The sequence below is a fragment of the Calidris pugnax genome, unplaced genomic scaffold, assembly GCF_001431845.1.
Source record: "Calidris pugnax isolate Ruff unplaced genomic scaffold, ASM143184v1 scaffold269, whole genome shotgun sequence".
NCBI classification, from domain to species: Eukaryota; Metazoa; Chordata; class Aves; order Charadriiformes; family Scolopacidae; genus Calidris; species Calidris pugnax.
The window spans coordinates 1,518,788-1,536,594 of NW_015091347.1; the positions used below are offsets into that span (position 1 = coordinate 1,518,788).

The following is a 17,807-nucleotide window of genomic DNA, read 5'->3' on the forward strand; positions in this document are numbered from 1 at the left end:
GGGGGCGGGTGGCGGGGGGGGGGGGGAGGGAGGAGAGAGGAGAGGGGCGCGTTGCCATGGTGACGGCGGGCCGGGGTCGCGCGCAGCCCCTGGCCGCCGTGAGGGAGCGCCGAGGGGCCGCCATGTCGGCGGGCGCTCCGCCTGCGTGGAGGGGGCTGTGTGGGGCTGCCTGGGGGGCGAGGGGGCCGGGGGTCAGGCCGAGAGGCGGCGAGAGGGCTGGGGGTGAGCCCGAGAGGCGGCTGGGGGTGCTGAGGCCCAGCCTCCCCTCAGCGGCGCCGCTCTGTGAGGCCGCTTCTTTCTTAAAAAGCCGTTTTCTCGGGCGTTTTTACCCCCTCGGCCTCCCAGCTGCCTTTTGAAATATCACGTTCTTGCTTTTCCTTCAGGTTTAGCGTGAGAGGGGGGCGAGTAGGGGGAGCAGCGGGAAGGAGAGGTAAGGCCTGGAGGCCCCAGGCATCCCTGAAGGTGTCACCCCCGCACCACATCCCCAGTAGCATGTCCGGCCCGCTTTGCTTTCCAAAAAGCTCTTGGAAAGTCAGCCCTGCTCCTGCCTGTGGGCCGTCCCGCAGCCTCCTCTGCTGGGGTTTAATTTGGGCGGACTGAAGGCAGCCTGGTGGCTGTCAGGCGAGGCAGACTCCCGAGGGAGTTTGTGGGGATGCAGAACTCTCCCTTCCTCAGCCTTCCCTGTGTCGCTCCCTCCCGCTATTCACAAAGCCGGGAGGAGCCTGCAGCGCGTGGAGAATCGCAGTGTTGAATAAAAACCTCTGATTTATTTTAACTCGCATCCGAGGAGGCTAAATCTTGTGTTGGTAACGCCGGCGCGAGGCTCGTTTTCCTTGCGCCACCCCGTTATCACTGAAGTCTGTCCCTTTCCAGGGCGGTTTTGCGACGCCGGTGCAGGCCTGCTCCAATTGCGGCTCCCACGTGGAGGGACAGAGCTTGGGAATTAGCCAGGGACGACTCATTAACCTCCTTTTGGATTCTTCTAGCAGATACATAGTGGGTTTTAAACCGAAATGTAATGTTTGTCTTATCCCGACATCTTAAAGAAGCTTCATTTAAAAAGGAGATCTGAATTTTGCCCCCACTGGTGGTCGTTCTTCTCAGCACTCAAAGAAGCTAAAAATTATCAATGGGCAATTGATTTGTACTTGCTTCTTTATTTAATTTGAGGGGGCTGTTCCAGAGGAGCCCCTCTCCCAGCATTGAGCTGGACGTGTGCAATTTTTACTTTCTTTAAACCTTAAACGTTCAGGTGTAGCTTTACTTAGCTTCTGAGCATGGAGGCAGTCAAAGGGCGTCCACAGTGACATCCCCATCTCCTTTGGTAGAGAAAACATCGAAATTTCCTGGGTTGGCTCTGCAGAGGCTGAGGTCTGACGTTGACTGAGCAGTGTAGTCGTGTTTTGTAGAGCTATGGCAAGGTTTTTGTAACTATATACTCTCTGTGAGCCTCAGCATTAATCTGGCATCTGCTTTGTGTAGGCGTTTGGTTTTAGCTGGGATACATCTTTGTAGTTCGGGCGTTTGTGCAGCTGGATGTGCCTTCTTTATGTTGCATATGGAGTTGCTGTGGTTAGGTTTATTCAGCGTTGGCAGGTTGGGCATCGTTTAAAGATAATGATTCCTTGCTGAAATCTGTACCTCAAGGGCTTTAGGATAAATTAAGTGATTTCTTATGGGAAGCAGAACGCTGCAGGGACTCTAGAGGCTTAGTGCAGCTAATGAAGGTGATGAGAGACCATGCTGTGACAGGAGAATGGGGCAGCCGAGCCAAGAACCCGCGGAGCTTGATGTTTATGCTCTCTCAGGCTCCCTGCAGTCTGAATAGCTGGAAAGTTCCTGACATCTCGAAGAGGCAGACTGCAGCGACGCTTCTTATCTTGTGAGTGGCTGTTGCTCCCTCTCCGTCACGGCACCCGCGTTCCCGGCATGGCCCGGTACGGCAGGGTTCCCTCGGTGCTCTTTTCCCTGTGGTGGTGGTGCCGTGCCCTGAGTTGATGCCATTTCATCCCCCGTGACAGTGTGATCTGTCCCCCTGGAGAGCAGACCACCTCCCCGCGCCTAAAATCTGGAGGTTTACATTCCTTGGCTGAATCTCCAAGATTTAAGAGAAGTAAGCACTTTATTTTTGAGATGGAATTATTTATGATGACATTATTTCTGATTTTTGTTGTTTTTTTCCTTTTTGGCGTTAAATAGAAATGAAGGTTGAAGTTCATGATATTAGACAACCATTTCTTGATAACTGTATTTGTAGAAGGTGTTTTTTCCTAAGTTCAGAATGACTTTTGAAATGTCCTTAGTGCTTTAGAGGCACTTTTGTCTTGAGAGGCACTTGAAAATGGAATTGATGGCTCCATTTCTGCTGTTCAGAGGGATGCGAAGAGGAGCAGTGCTTGGGCAGGTGAACAGGCAAAACCCAGAAAGGCCTAGGGAGCAGTTTATAAACAGGCTTGATGTTTGAGACTTAACTGATAATTCGCAACCTGAAGCTAATATAAACTTAAATTAGATCCGTAAACGAAGCCGGTGGAGAAAGCGGGGAAGGTTTGACCTTGGGCTGTGAGGTGCCTTGGGGGGAGTTGAGGGCAGATCTGGGCAGCAGCGGGAGTTGAGTGCGTTGCTTTACACAAACAACTTCTTACGTATTCCAGTTAACGAAGGTTACATGCTTTAGTCCCTAGCTCATCGCAAGTGTCTTTGCACCGTTAATTAAAATTTGGCTGGCTTTGTGGAAGTAGCCCTTTCTTCCAAAAGAATCAGCTAATCCAAAAAGAGAGATCTTACCCTACTGAAAAGAGAAAAAAGAGGGTTTTCATTCCCCCCGCCTTGTTTTCCATCCGGACTGTTCTTGGCTGTGTTCACTCAGGGTGAGTTTGATGTTACTGCCTGACTGACTGTCTCCCCAAGAGACACCCCTTCTGAGGAGTGGGGGTTTTTCCAGCAGTTTAACTCCCCAAAATGGTTCACCCCATGCTTGTAGGCATTTTGGGGGGGCATGAGGCTGTGGGGGTTCGTTGTCACAGCAACATCGAAGTGCTGTTGGGTTCGGTGGTGTGTTGAGAAAACACAGGGTACAACGTTGAAAAGGATGTGCGATGGAGGAGGCTCAGGGCCCTTTTGTGCAAGGGTGGAGGGTGTAAAACCGGGATGTGCGAGCAGTTGGCGGGAGCAAAATGCATTTGAAACTTTCCCCCAAAATCCAGGCTCTACAGTAAAATAAAAATCTGGTTATTGTAGGTGATGGGCAGCATGGGCTGAGTGGTGTTTCGGGAGACAGGGTGTGAAGAGCAGCTCTCTGAGGTGTTGTAATATTAATATTATAATAATATATTATTATTGCGATGATAAATAGAAAGTTTTCAGTAGTGCTCAGAAACGAAAGGCTGGTAGGCAGACTGTATCTGAGTGTCTGCGGGAGCTGGTGTGCTCTGTTTTCATCAGCCAGCATTCAAAGCTGACAGTTAGGTAGATTATTGGGACTCTTTCTTCAATGATCCCTGCCAAGGTTTGCAGCACAGCTGAGGTTTCATACCTGTAAAAGTCTCACCTGCCAGTGCTGCTGCTTTGCTGCAGTGAATCGCAGGCATCCCGTCTGTAGGACAAATGCTGAGATGTCACCGAGGCTCTGAAACCTGTAAAAAAAAACCTCTGATTTTGGGCCAGCAGCTCTTACACAGCGTTTCATTTTGGCAAAAGCCTGCCTAGCAGAATTTTTGCTGGACTCTTCTCACAATTGGCAAGGAAAAATGGATACGGGTGAATAGCTCTGTCTGCTTTCTTTCCCTTTTAATTGTCTTATTTTGGAGAAGCAGAGTGGGAGAGGACCGTGTGCTGGCAGACCTGTGGTGGTTTATGTCATGGGCTGTTGATAGACTTCTCAGACATAAAACTTCCTTCAAGGTCATATCCCACGGCGTGTAGCCGTATGGCGGGCTGGGTAATCCTTCTCTCATCACCAGAGAATGAAATGCTCTTGGTGGCTTTTTGTAGCCAACAGAAATCTTTTTGTCTTCCTTCCCTAAATTTGCCAACAAGGCATCGTCTTGGAAGAAGGGAGCGCCTGTTCCGGGGTACAGGCTCACAGGCAAGAAGATGACCAGCTGAGGTGAAAGGAAGTGGGCAGGCAGTGGCGACTGCAGCCCGCTTTTGTGCAAAACAGCCCTGTGATTTTATTGAGCTTCGTTGTGAGGGAAGTTAAGGATGTGTGTGAGAGCTGCGGGGCAAAGTTCAGAAACCTAAAAAAAGTGCAATTCTCAGCCCGAAGGTGATCTCATAAAGATAACAAACCCCGGTGTTTATCCGCCAGGGAAAAGCTGGCTTGACAAAAACCTGTGGTCTGTTCCACGTCCTGTTGCATATATGTAGTGACTTTGCTTGTGGTGATTTGTCTACTATAGAAACTGGATGGCTTCTACGCTCAGCCTGGGTAAAGAAACATTGTTGGAAGATGGAATGCCACCTGCAAAAAAGCCCAGGTAAATTTAATCATACTCCAGTGAATTTCTTCTAATAAGAGCTTTTCCCTAACCGTGCGTTCTTCTTTAAAGAGCGTGACACTTGGCACCGAACCCCGGCAGTCGTTTCGGCTGCTGATCCAAGGAAAGCGCGCTGTCTCTAGCTGTGCCCTGTAACTAGCATTTTCCTGAGGTGCCTGGAAAAAAAGACCTTAACGCCCAGAACGTCCTTTGTTGCAGTGTGGTTTTTTTAACCCCTAAGCCAGGCTGCACGGCTGCAGAGAAAGCTGGTTTTTCCTGTACTGTCTCTGTGGTTTCGGTCGGTGTGGCCCCTGGCTCAGGTCCTGTCCACACATTGGGGTCACGGCAGACGCGGTGGTTGTGCTTTGCGCGGGTTGGACGCCGGTTCCCGGGAGGACAGGCAATTACTCAAATTAGTATGATTTTGCTGCATGTCAAGGCTAAATAATTCCACTCTAGAGACTGCCCATACTAATTAGCAGGTCGTCTTAACAGTTCTCCAAGCTGAGCATGACACTAACGGGACATACCCACCCTTCTTTCCATCCAGGGCTGGCACTGTGGCTGCTGCGATAGCATGGGTTCAGGAGTTAAGGCATCACCGTCTGCAAACAGGCAGCTAATTCTTCTGGGGAGTTGTCTTCCACTAATCTGATTTATTTATGAGTTGTTGAGGTCTGCAGAATAGTTTCTGGGAGGGAGCCCTGCTGTCAAGGTTTGTCCAGTGACCGTGGAATGAGCAGAAAAGCGGCTGGGAGATTATTTTTAACTTGCTCAGGATATCAGGGTAGAAACAGGTGTATTTATCAGCATGGGAACAGAATGCCTCTTTCAGAGCTGTCACACGGGACGTTAAGACTTGTGTATTTGTTATTCTTTTGGATTTCAGTCCCCAGGTTTCTGGTTGTGTTTTTATTCCAGCTCATTGGCATAAGCACTACCTTATTCTTTGCAAGTGAGGCTTGCAGTCCCAAAATTAAAACCCATTTATTGCCACTAACAGTGAAGACCTCTTAAAGAAAAGGGTTAACTCATGTGTTTTCCTAGGCAATAGCAGAGGGAAGGCAAAGCTTTGCCTGTGTGGTGTCGGTTTCCTTTCCCCTTCTCACTAAATACCACGTTTGCAGATAAAAAACATTCCTTCCAAATGAGCTGCCTCCCTGGGCTGCTGCTTCCATCCTCTGGGAAGCTGCAGCCGGTCCCCTGCTTCAGAAAAGCAGCTTCACAACCAGGCGAGGCCCAATGGGGAGAAGCACACCTACTTCATAAATGCTAAATATAAAATTTAAAAGCACTGTGCAGGTGTAAAGCCAGGAAAACAAGGCAGAGGGGAGGAGGAGGAGGGAGGAGAACATAGCCACACAGCTCTTGCGTGAGACTCTTCCTCCTGCCCTCTCGGCTTCCAAAAGATGGGTCTCGAGCATCCTGCTTACGTTGCAGGGAAGGGATTTTTGGTCCCACTGGTTTTCTCAGCAAAGAGGGGCTGGAGGGTGGGAAGGTCCTCTCCAGGGCAGAGCTGGAAGGAAGTCTTTGCTTCCTTCCTTTTGTGCTGGGATAAATGGGGCTGCTGTCTTCAGACCCCAAATCGGCACCTTATTTAAACCAGAAGCAGTCATGGTGGTGTTTTCTCCCTGTGGGGGGGGTCCGATACGTGCTGTCGATATCGAGTGTGTGTGTGTGTGTGTCTCTACAGCCGTTGGTAACATCATCCATAGTGCTCACCACACCTTTTCCACTCTCCCCAGCCTTTCTACAAGCTTCCACGTCACTTTTATTAACAAGACCTTCCTTATTCCAAATTTTAATTGAATTAGTTTCACTTTGGAAGTATTCCTCGGCGGTATTGACTACCCCCAGTAACGGTCTCGATTGTCAAATGTGTTTTAATGACCTACCTTGTCATTGTGGGCATTTGTGATGCTGATCCCTCTCTTTAAAGGATACCGAGCTGCTCCTCCCATCCTCTGTTCATCAGAGGACCCTAATGGACGTGTTGATTCAAAATGTAGGCAGAGGGTACCTCCCTTGTCATCAGTCTGCATGTGCCACACCACCCGGGACACCCTTCCATCAATGATGGTCCCAGCTGGGCTACTTTCTCCTCTTGCAGGAAGCTCTTGCCAAGCCTCAAAACCAAGAAGCCTCGGGAACTGGTTTTGGTGATTGGGACAGGAATCAGTGCAGCAGTTGCTCCCCAGGTCCCGGCGCTGAAGTCTTGGAAAGGGTTAATCCAGGCCCTATTGGATGCTGCTATTGACTTTGATCTCCTGGAAGATGAAGAGAGCAAACGGTTTCAAAAGTGTCTCCACGAAGACAAGAACTTGGTTCATGTTGCCCACGACCTCATCCAGAAGCTGTCTCCGGTGAGTGTGCTCGTAGCACCGCACGGAAATATTGGGTACCCTGCCCTGAGCATTCAGAAATAGCCAAGCTTGGTTCTCCCTCAATGCCTCTACCTACAAGGAATCCCAAGTGCCAGGTTCCTGAGACAATTTAGCCAGGGACACCAGCTTTTGGGTATTTCACTGGGAGTATGCTGGGGTGGGGGGAGTGCCCACTTAGTGCTCGGTGTTTGCTTTGTGAGCACCCACAGCTTTGCCCAGGTCTTTGAGAAATACGTGGGTGGTTTTGCATCGAGTCGTTTAGCGTGAAGCGTTAAAAGAAGCCCGGCTGATCCTCATCTCCCTCCCCTTCTCAGCGCACAAGCAACGTTCGCTCAACCTTTTTCAAAGACTGTTTATACGAGGTGTTTGATGACCTGGAATCTAAAATGGAAGATTCTGGGAAGCAGCTGCTTCAGTCTGTGCTTCACTTGATGGAAAACGGGGCACTGGTGTTAACCACAAACTTCGATAACCTGCTGGAACTGTACGCAGCACACCAGGGGAAGCACCTGGAGTCTCTTGACCTGACTGATGAAAAGAAGGTAAACGATGATGATTTTTTTGTTGTTGTTGAAATGTCAGGGCTGAGCTGGGAGAGCGGCAGCTGGGGGATGTGCCCTCATGCCCATGTAAGGGGAATGCGCCGTTCGTAGTAATTTAAATGACATTAGACAAACTCCAGGCAGAAGCTCTGACCATGTGGGGCAGTGAGCAGAGGCGCAGAGACGGATGCTGGTTTCTGAAGTGCTGTGCTTGCTGGCTGGCATCCATCGCTCAGGAGGAGCCCTTAAGCCTGGTATTTCTTTGATCTCTGTCCTTGAAACCTCTGGCTCGGCCTTGCTGAAGTACTGCGAGCCCTGCTTCCACATAAGGCATGGGGTGATGTTTTTAACCAACACAGGAAACTGTGTGAGACACAAAGCTGACTTTTCTATTTTTATAACGTGCTGCGGAGTGCTTTTTTTGTGACAGAGCGTTTTCGGGGCTGTGGCCTTCGAGGCTTCCCCCGTGCTCCGTTCCCTCTTTCTGAAAGGGCTGGGTGGCTCCTGCTGGGTTCCTCACCTGCTCTGGTTTCTTCTGCCACACTGTGGGATTCACAGCTGCTGGCTTCACACAAGCTTCCCTCCTCCTGCCGCAGGCGGGCAGAAAATCAGACGGTGAAACCCTGAGCTCCTCACCATCTGCCCACCTCCTCTTTCCACCCTGGCTTGCACTGGTGGAGACCATCTCGTCCTTCTGTTTGCTCGTTAAACACACACCACACGCAGGTCTCTTTCCATTCCCAGTCATTTCTGTGCTTCACGTTTCCTGCATGACCTCTTAATCTGCGTGGCTGCAAGATGTGCTTACAGTGTTACAAGTAAGCATTCTAATTATTGCAAGCTTAAATGAGCTAAGGTCTGCAGGAGGAAACTGAGAGCCTCGGAAATGGCTTTCTGAAATGAGGGTCAGCTGTTGAGCTTCCTCAGATCTTCTCAGAGCCTAGAGGGGCCAAGAAATAAAACTTTCTAGGCTTGAGAAACATGCTGACGTAATTTGTATAGGGTTTTTTCTCTTTATTCTGCTGGGTCTGCTGTGTTGATTTAGTCTTTCCCCATCGCATGCGCCGTTCAGCTGAAGTGCTGACCCCAACAAGCGCCGTAGGCTGTAGCCGCGGTGTAGAGGCTGGTGGACTCATGACCTCTTGAGGAGATCAGATGGAACATGAGGAAGAAGCTGCCTCTTTAAAGCGCTTCCCCACCACGGTGTTTTGAGGAGCACCACAGACGCTGGCGTGCTGCACTCGCTGACGTTTCTGGAGGGGTTTGTTTTGTGCAGGTGCTGGAGTGGGCACAGGAGAAGAGGAAGCTGAGCGTCCTGCACATCCACGGCGTGTACACCAACCCCAGCGGCATCGTGCTCCACCCGGCCGGCTACCAGAACGTGCTGCGCAACACGGAGGTCATGGTGAGGCAGGGCATGCTCTGGGGACCCCTACGCTGGGTGCATACATCTCCCGCAGCCCTCCAACCCCTGTGTTAACTGGGCACTGACTCAGCTGAGTTTAAAGACTCAGGGTGGTGGGAGAGCCCTTAATTTTGTGCAATAGGAGAGGTGGATTCTCTAGAAGCATAGAATTACCGAGGTTGGAAGGGACCTTTAAGGTCATCAAGTTCAACCATCAACCTTGTGCTCCCAAAACCACCACTAACCCATGTCCCTCAGTACCATGTCTTAAATTCCTCCAGGGATGGCGACTCCACCACTGCCCTGGGCAGCCTCTTCCAATGTTTGATAACCTTTTCAGTGAAGAAATTTTCCCTAATATCCATCCTAAACCTCCCCTGGCACAACTTGAGGCTGTTTCCTCTTGTTGCATCACCTGTGACTTGGGAGAAGAGACCAATCCCCCCCTGGCTACACCCTCCTTTCAGGGAGTTGGAGAGAGTGAGGTGGTCTCCTCTCAGCCTCCTTTTCTCCAGGCTGAACACCCCCAGTTCCCTCAGAAGTTCTCCAGACCCTTCTCAGTCTCCAGACCCCTCACCAGTTCCATTGCCCTTCTCTGGACCTGCTCCAGCACCGCAATGTCTTTCCTGTCATGAGGGGCCCAAAACTGAACACAGCCCCTGAGGTGTGCCCAGTACAGGGGGACAGTCACTGCCTCAGTCCTGCTGGCCACACTGGTCCTGGTACAGGCCAGGATGCTGGTGGCCACCTGGGCATGCTGCTGGCTCATATTCAGCCAGCTGTCAACCAACCACTGGGCAGCTCCAGCCACTCTTCCCCCAGCCCGGAGCGTTCATGGGGTTGGTGTGACCCAAGTGCAGGACCTGGCACGTGGCCTTGTTGAACCTCACACCATCGTCCTTGGCCCAGGTCCTTCTGCAGAGCCTTCCTGCCCTCCAGCAGGTGGACACTCCCACCGAGCTGCAAAGCCACCTCAGCACCTTGTGTTGAGGATGGTTGAATGATGACACTCCGAGTCTCATCAGGGATGAGGCAGATGCTGTCTCTTGTGCCGTGTGAAGGTAAAGCTGGCCTTGACTAAGAACATCTTTCCCTTTTTTAAAGCGGGAGATTCAGAAGCTGTATGAAAATAAGTCATTCCTGTTCTTGGGCTGTGGTTGGACTGTTGATGACACCACGTTTCAGGCCCTGTTTTTAGAGGCTGTGAAGCACAAGTCAGACCTGGAGCACTTCATGCTCGTACGGAGGGGAGACGTGGATGAATTTAAGAAGCTCCGCGAGAACATGCTGGACAAAGGGATTAAAGTGATTTCCTACGGAGATGAATACGCTGACCTGCCCGAGTACTTCGAGAGGCTGACGAGCGAGATCGCCACGCGGGGTCGAGCAGGTACGGGGGTTGTGGGCTGTGCAGGGATCCTGTCACACACAACACGGTTCCTGACTGTCACCCTGGCCTTTGGAGTGTGGGCAGCATTAACAGCCCCTGTTCTCTATGCTGTGTTATTCCTTAAGCTTTTCTTTTTTGTTGCCCCAGAAAAATTGTCTGCAAGCGTAGCTGAATTTGGGGTTTACTTTTACGAAACCACTGTCTGTTCTTATAGTTTAAACAGCTTTGCTGCTTCCCACACGCTATCTGGCAGCTGCAGTTGGTTGTTCCCTTTCAAATGAAAGGGTACTCCAGTCTCGCTGATTTTCATGCTGTAACACACAAGAGAACTTGCTAATAAATCATACAAATGGGGAAAAGAAGCGAGTTGGGTCGCCGGAGCCTCGCTGGGATGCGTTTGGAGGGTAAAATCCAGCCTGGAAAACCTGTCCCTGCAGGGCTGCCCTTCCAGCCGCTCCTTGCTCTCTCCCAGGTGTGCCCAAGGAGGGACAACAGCTCAATGGCTCCGCTGCCAACATGAAAGGTAAGACTCCCCCGAGCAGCTTCGCCCTTTCCAGCCCCGTTGGGACTCCCCGGGAGCCCAGGTGGGTTTTGCAGAGCTGTTGTGTTCCCGCAGGATGCAGCAGCTGAGTCCCAGCCCGGCCCCAGGACGGACTGAAGCCAGAGCCCAGCAGCTCCCAGAGAGGTCCCAGGTGGTTTGAGGCCAGTCCCGGGGAGGATGGGATCCCGCTGCCACCCACACGCACCCACAGCCCGGACACTACAGGCAGGAGCCAGAGCTCCCCCGGACAGACACACGCCTGGGTTAACGTAGTCACTCTCTTTTTATCAGGGCTGCACACAGCTGGGGAGCGTGGTCCCCCTGCAGGAGCTGCAGCCTCCTCTACTTTCATACTTAGTGCTTTTTTGTATTCTGTACTTTCAATTAAAAACATGAAACTTGAGCGTGGTTTTTTTTTTTTTTTACTTGAAGCTCTAGTTTTCTAGTCCTGTCTTTATACTGTACAGTATTTTGTATGTTGAAGCTTGTATTAAAGGCCTGGTCACTTAAAACTTTTGGCTGGTGTGTGATTTACATGCCCGAAGAAACAGGTCCTGGCTGGGGGGGGGGGGCAAGTTACTTATACACGGAGAACAAATTATGAAGTTTATTTTATATAAATTATGTCTTTTAGCAGACAGCATTCAATTTATTGCACTAGAGCACATCTGCAATACAGAGCTACAAGACATCGTAAGAGTTTTGTATTATTCAGTGTAGCACTTCAGATGGGGATCAAGAGGCACTCGAAGGGGGGAGAAAGGGGGCAGGAAAGCAGCAAGCAGCCACCATTATCTTCCAGTATTCATTGTTTGGGTTTTTTTTTTTTTTTTTTTACTGTGATGCCCTAGCTGTCAGAGTTTAAATGCTCTAGAGGCTCAATAGCTGTGATATTTATTAACCAAGTGGTTATGATCAGAACTTTGTCACTCAAACTTGCTCGGTATCAGCTGACATATGGTATCATGTTTGAAATACCACTTGGTAAATCACTGATAACGTCAATGTAATTGCTGAAAGCTAACACAGGGTATAATTCTTTTCCCATTGAAGCTGATGGCAAGAGTTCTATTGATAGCAGTGGTGCAGAACTGAATCTGCTAACCAGGAAAGTCTTCTTTTTTTTTGTTTTTTTTTTTTTTTTTTTCACTTTTTTACTAGCAAATAACACTGTGGGCAGGAGCACGGTGCCGTCCTCATCCAGCCACCACTGTGGGACCAAGCTGTCACAGCCCCCCGGCTCCTGCCCAGATGTGCCATGTCCAGGTGCCCTGCTCTGGTGACAACAGAAACAGGGACCTTAAGGCAATTTAGCATCTCCCCCTCCAGCCCCCCGGGCAGTTTTGGTTGATCAGCTTGGGTGGAGCTGCCACGAGCCGTGACATTAAGAGATCTTCCAGCGCTGCCGCAAAGCAGCGCCTTTCCTGCTCACCCCTGACAGAAGTCGCTCCCATGTCCTCCCTAAACTCATCTAAAAATCAAAAGCAGCTCAAAACAAACAAAAAAAAAAAGCCTTCAAATCCCCTGAAAAGCACAGCAGGTCCTTGTGCTGCCCTCCCCACCCCGTGCAGCAAGAACAATACAAAGCTCTGGCTTCAGCCTCCCCGGGAGGGAGCCTGCGTCGCCGATACAGAAGGAAGCAAGCCAGGGGAAGGGGTTTGGCTGGATAAAATGGGGTTTTATCCAAAAAACCAAACCCCTTCGCGCCTGTGTCCCCTCCTTCTGTTCTGCACTACACAGGAAAGACTAGTCGGTAACGGGGTAAAGCATGTTCTTCTCAGACATCTGCGAGCGGCGATTTGGTGGGATTGTGTGGGTTTTTTTAGGCCTTCATGAGCGCTGCGACCACGGCCTTGGCGTTAAGGCTTCGCAGATCACAGTAAGTTTGTCCAGTACCGACAAAAACGATGGGCTTGCTCGTGATGTAGGTCATGGAGATGGCAGCACCGACCTGCCGAGGATAACGAGCACTGTTAACCCGCGGATCCCACCTTCGACCATTCCCGGTCACCAGCGAGAAGCTCCGCACGGAGCCGTCTCGACGGCCTCCCTACCTTGTCATCGATGGTATCGAACTTGGTGAGGACAATCCCGTCGATGAGGCGCGGCGTCTGGGCCATGGAATGATCAGCCAGCGCTTTGTTGAACTTGACCTGAGGGAGAGAATGGATGAGAGAAACTCATTTGTGGTGCTGCTGGTCTCCAAATCTCCGGTAAAACCTACAGAAGTGGATTTTCTCCCCCCCAGTCTTTGAGGAAACAAAAGACTCGACACTCACCAGCTGATCCACAGCCTCGTTTCCCACCAGAGCTTCCCCAACGAACAGCACCAGGTCAGGAGCATTGACGGCAATGAGTTTGGCCAACGCCGTCATCAAAGGAGCGTTGTCCTGCATGCGGCCCGCCGTGTCCACCAGCACCACGTCGAAGCCCTGGTTCCGGGCTGGGGAGCCGTAGAGGCCACGTTAAGGGAGATAACTCCCCCAAAACAGCCTCTCCCACCACCCGGCTTCCCACCTACCGTAGGAGATGGCCTCCATGGCGATCCCCGCGGCGTCCTTGCCGTAGCCCTTCTCGTAGAGCTGCACCATGGTCCTCCCGCCGTGGCTCTCCGGAGGGTGCAGGGCGTTGAGGCGACGGGTGTGGGTGCGGAGCTGCTCCACCGCTCCTGCGCGGAAGGTGTCGCAGGCGGCGATGAGGACACTGAAACCATTCTCGATGAGCCAGAAGGAGATCTGTAGGTGGCAAGAGATCAAAAAGAGAAGAGGAAAAAAAAAAAAAAAAATGTGCTCTTTCCACTTAGAACTTTATTAAAGGCAAAGAAAGAAAAAATAATCCCTCATATTAAACGAGCTGAAGACAAACCACAGTTCTGGTGAATCAGATGGAAGTATCAGGCCCACATGCGGCCAGTTTCTACACACACAGACCCAGCCAGTTACACAGCTCCCAACTTCATATTTATCCAGAAGGAAAACCACAATGGAATGCAAGAAGCCTCTTGTACAAAAGCCAGAGGAGACAGTAGGCATCCTGGCCTCCAACTAAAAGAGAAAAAAAAAAAAAAAAACCACAAAGCCCATTGGCAGCTGCAGACCGACCTCAGCATTGGTCACAGGAGGACTGTGTCCTACCTTGGCCAGGTTGGTGGACTTCCCGACACCGTTGACGCCACAGAAAGTGACTACGTAGGGTCGGCGATGGCGCTGAGCATCCATGACATCACGGAGGACGTCCACGCGGCGCTGGGGCTGCAGGATCTGCACGAGAGCTTCCTGCAGGGCCTGCTTCACCGTCGAGGTCACCGCTGGGGAGGAGATGGGAGGAGAAGCCATCACGCCTGGGGAACCCTCCTGAGCCCCAAACCACAAGCAGGAGACCACGCAGCTACTTACTGGTGAACGTTCCCATCACCTTCCCTTCCAGTTTCTTAGCCACCGACTCACAGAGCTGCACCGCAATCTCAGCTGCCACGTTTTTTGCTTTGAGAAAAGAGACAGAGAAGGGGGGAGTGAGCACTGCTGAGGAGGTTCCACACACCAGACATCGGTGTCAGGGGAAGGATGGAGTCTTGTGCAGGATCCCCACCAGACTAGACTCTTGCCCCCCTTTCGATGCAGTCGAGGGCTCCCCAGAGGCAAGACAGGAACCCACCATGGTTCCTGTGGGCAAGAATGTCCCAAACCATGGGTGCCCACCCAACGGAGCGCAGGGAACCCCTTCAAACTAACCCACTCATGGCAGATCCAGACATACCGATCAAGTGATCCTTCATCTTCTCCAGTACGGGGTCCATGTCCTCTCTTGTCAAGCTCTTGGAGCCCACCAGGCCTTTCAGCATGCCAAACATGCCCCCCAGCCCACCCTTCTTCGCACTGTGGAGAAGCAGAGGAGTTACCTTTGGGTTTGAGGAGCACGTGGCACAGAGCACACAACAGACAGACAGAAGAGCCCACCACGCAGCTGCCAAACACACCAATTTTGTCCCCACTGTGTTACTGCTTGGACTGGGAGGGAGATCAAGAAGTGTGTGGCAAGCAGGAGGCTGCAAGAGCCTCTACCTGGGTTTCGAAGGGTTCTGAATAACCTTCTCCTCTTCAGCTTCATCATCGCTTTCGTACTCAAGGTCGTAGAGGCGGCCGGGCTCACGATTTCGATCCCCCAGGGCCTGGGAGGAGGGAGGAAAAGACACACCTTGAAACCAGGCAGCTGCTGACGGTGGCCTGTCCCTGCCACCAGGGCTGTCCTCGGTGGCAGAGATCTTGGCTCAGCCACCCGGCGCCGTTCGCAGAGCCAGAGCCAGAGTCAATATCCTTTTAGGCAGCAGCTTTAGGGGCTGGGCGCTGCCATTCCCTGTTTCCAGCACTTTCTCAGCCAGCCGTGGAGACCAGGCTGGGTTCTCAACGCCCAACCGATCCCGGAACAGCCCGCTAAAAGCAGAGTGACCCCATTTTTCCTTACTATGTCAGGGTCAAATTCCTCCACGGGACAAGCCTCCGCGCTGCCGTTGGTGGCAGAGTTACTGTAATCGAGTACTTTGGCATTAGAGTTCCCCAGATCCCACACTCGGGGCTTCTTCCCCTTCTCCTTCTGCGCCTCGGGCTTTGGAGATCTGTCAAAATAAAGACCAGAAATGTGCTTTGTTCAGCGCAGCAAAGCAGCAGCGACCACCTCCTTAGAAGGTGTGAAGATTAAAAGCTGGGATGACCCAGAAATTAAGGCTAAACCTGCCTGATTCCGAGTCTCCAGAGTTTATCTGAACTTTAACCCTGTATCCGACCACTTCACCCCGAGCCAGGCATCGATGCGTCGCTGCCCTTTGCTCGCAGCGGCAAAGCCTCACCAAAAAGAGGTCTGGACCTCTCCCAGGCACACGCTGGGTTTCTGGGAGGCTCCATGTCCCTTCCAGGAGTCCCAGTGCACCCTCTCCCACTCTCTCCAGTAAGCAGGGAAGTAAGGGCTGACTCCCAGGAAGGAGAGACTCGGCCAAGGCCGAGGGACACCAAAAAACGCAGGCAAAGCAACAGCCTCCTCATGACCCACCTGGACTTCTCCCCGGCTTTCATGTGTCTCTTGAAGAATTCCTCCCGGTTCTTCTGCAGGATTTCATCCTTGGTCAGCTCCTCCTTCTCCCCGGCTGCGGAGGGCTGCTTGTCACCAGCAGATGCTTTACCAGGCGCTGTAACAGCTTCAATTCCTGACAGAAAGAGTCCCAACACGTGCTCAGACCAGCGTTTGGGTGCTATGAGAGGACTGGGAGAGCTCGGGAGTATTTATTCCCCTCCATCTCTCTCTCCCATCAACTCACCCTCTTTTTTGGAACCTTTGTTCTTCTTGTTCTTGACTTTCTCCTTTGGTTTCTCCCCTCGGGTTTCTATCATACACTTGACAGTCTTCTGGGACTTGAGAGACTGCTCAAACGTCTTCATCACCGTGGGAGCTCGGACTTTACTGCTCTCCTCTGCATCCCTGCGGGGAGGTGGCCCGTTAGCCTGAATTTCAGCTCTGCCTCCCCCCACCCCCAGCCCGCCCCGTCAATCTCCGCTCTAAATGAAAACCAGAGAAAAAAAACCAGGCTGTGGTACCGGAGGAGACGCATGAAGTCATCTTTAAAATCAAAGGTGCCATTTAGGAGGCCCAGGGTGCCTTTCTGCTGGAACTCATTGCGATACTTGTCCCTGAACTCCTTATGAACGTCGTCTATCAACTTGTCGACGTAGGTTAGAGTCAGGATCTTCTGAAACCCCACCTGCAAAGCAGCACAGCAGAAATCACTCTTCCAGCCCATTTAAGCACAGCATCGAGCTGGCAACCCCTCTGTCTGATACGGAGCTCTTTCATTTCAGCAGGTTTCAGGCTACATTTCCTAGTCCAACCTCCTGAGCTCTCAAAAAAAATAAAAAAACCAAACGGCGCAGCCCTGAGCTTCGCTTTAAAAGGCAACACCGATAAAAACGACCTGAAGTGACTGTTTCATGGCAACAAAGCCACGAAAGAGCGAAAGAACAGCGCAAGTTTTTTTGCTTATCTTTAGGTACACAAGGAATGTCGTGTGGATTTAGAGAGATAAAGGGAACCTGAAAGGCAGAGCGGTAAAATAGTCTCTGAAGTAAAGACGTTGGCACATTTTTGGCTTTTGTTAAGTAGATCTGGTGAAAGTAGAAAGTTCTATTAGGACGTAGCAGCCTGCACGGCTTCTGGTTGGGGTTTAAGGAGTTTTAATCCCATGGCAGATGATTACAATAAGCTGCTGGTGACCAAGCGACACCTCCATCCACCCTCCGCGTCCCCGCACTCCCTTGGGGAGGAAGCGGTGACACCGGGATCGGTGCTCAGCTCTGGGGGAGCCTTCCCCAAAACCTCACCCCAAAATACCACAGCCAGGAAGAGCCAAACCAGTTCTGGGAGTGGAGCTACGACCTGGCGCAATTAAATCATTTATTTGCTTAAGCCCTAATTGTTCTCCCTGTTTTCAGATGGGATTTTTTTCCCGATGTTTGAGCCCCACGGGCCCCCGTTTGCCCACGTGGAGGCGGAAGAAAACACCACGTCAGGAAAAAACCTTCTCGTTATCAACGCACGAGCTGCTTCTCTTCCCAAGCCTCCTCGCCAGGGCAGCCACGGCCCCCCCAGCAGATTTTGGGGAAGCCTCACCCCTAGGGGAAGGTTTTTTTCCAACTAAGCCACAAGTGGACACCCTTGTTTTTCAGCCCCCCTGGAGGTTTGGGGGCCGGAGGGGGGTTACTCACCACAAACACCAGCTCAAACTGGTTGTCCAGTTTGTACTTGAGCGTGAGGGCCTCATGGGTGAAGGAGTTGTTGCCCCCTCGCTCCTGGGGGAGAAAAACCATCGCGAGGGGGTCGCCAGCAGCGAGGAGACACCCATATAATCCCTGCCACCTTCCCCCTCCCCAAAAAGGGTGGCCAGGACCTGTTGTAGGTGGCCCAGCACCTCTTGGAGGTCCCCTGGCACCCCTCGCTGCTGCTCCAGCCCCCCTTACAGACCCCCCCCAACCCGCCTCCAGCCCCCCAACAGCCCCTGTCTCCAACAGCTCCCTCCCCTACAG

General features: G+C 51.7%; 2 protein-coding genes across 11 annotated transcripts in view; one reads left to right on the plus strand and one right to left on the minus strand.

Annotated features, from left to right (window-relative positions):
• Positions 1-11,252, plus strand: part of FAM118B (family with sequence similarity 118 member B) — an 11,442-nt gene extending 190 nt beyond the window's left edge. The window contains exons 1-8 of one of the 10 annotated variants that reach the window (XM_014961079.1): positions 224-1,882; positions 4,401-4,478; positions 6,589-6,841; positions 7,177-7,404; positions 8,681-8,809; positions 9,914-10,199; positions 10,637-10,722; positions 10,797-11,252. In XM_014961079.1, coding sequence (XP_014816565.1) covers positions 1,722-1,882; positions 4,401-4,478; positions 6,589-6,841; positions 7,177-7,404; positions 8,681-8,809; positions 9,914-10,199; positions 10,637-10,719 — 1,218 coding nt within the window. In that variant the 5' untranslated portion in view covers positions 224-1,721 and the 3' untranslated portion in view covers positions 10,720-10,722; positions 10,797-11,252. Of the gene's footprint in view, positions 1-219; positions 1,883-2,021; positions 2,114-2,184; positions 2,871-4,400; positions 4,479-6,588; positions 6,842-7,176; positions 7,405-8,680; positions 8,810-9,913; positions 10,723-10,796 lie in introns of those variants that run through there. The other 9 variants (XM_014961078.1, XM_014961076.1, XM_014961080.1 and 6 more) reach the window with 9 other exon arrangements.
• A 605-nt stretch (positions 11,253-11,857) lies between these two features.
• On the minus strand, positions 11,858-17,636 carry SRPRA (SRP receptor alpha subunit). The gene is made up of 13 exons (XM_014961075.1): positions 17,490-17,636; positions 16,326-16,489; positions 16,049-16,209; positions 15,784-15,937; positions 15,202-15,352; positions 14,802-14,908; positions 14,497-14,615; positions 14,136-14,222; positions 13,875-14,047; positions 13,262-13,475; positions 13,020-13,183; positions 12,795-12,893; positions 11,858-12,691 (listed from the first exon to the last, which is right to left on the minus strand). Exons 1-13 carry the CDS (start codon positions 17,589-17,591, stop codon positions 12,563-12,565), a joined length of 1,824 nt encoding a protein of 607 aa, XP_014816561.1. The 5' UTR covers positions 17,592-17,636; the 3' UTR covers positions 11,858-12,562.
• Between the last annotated feature and the right edge of the window lie 171 nt (positions 17,637-17,807).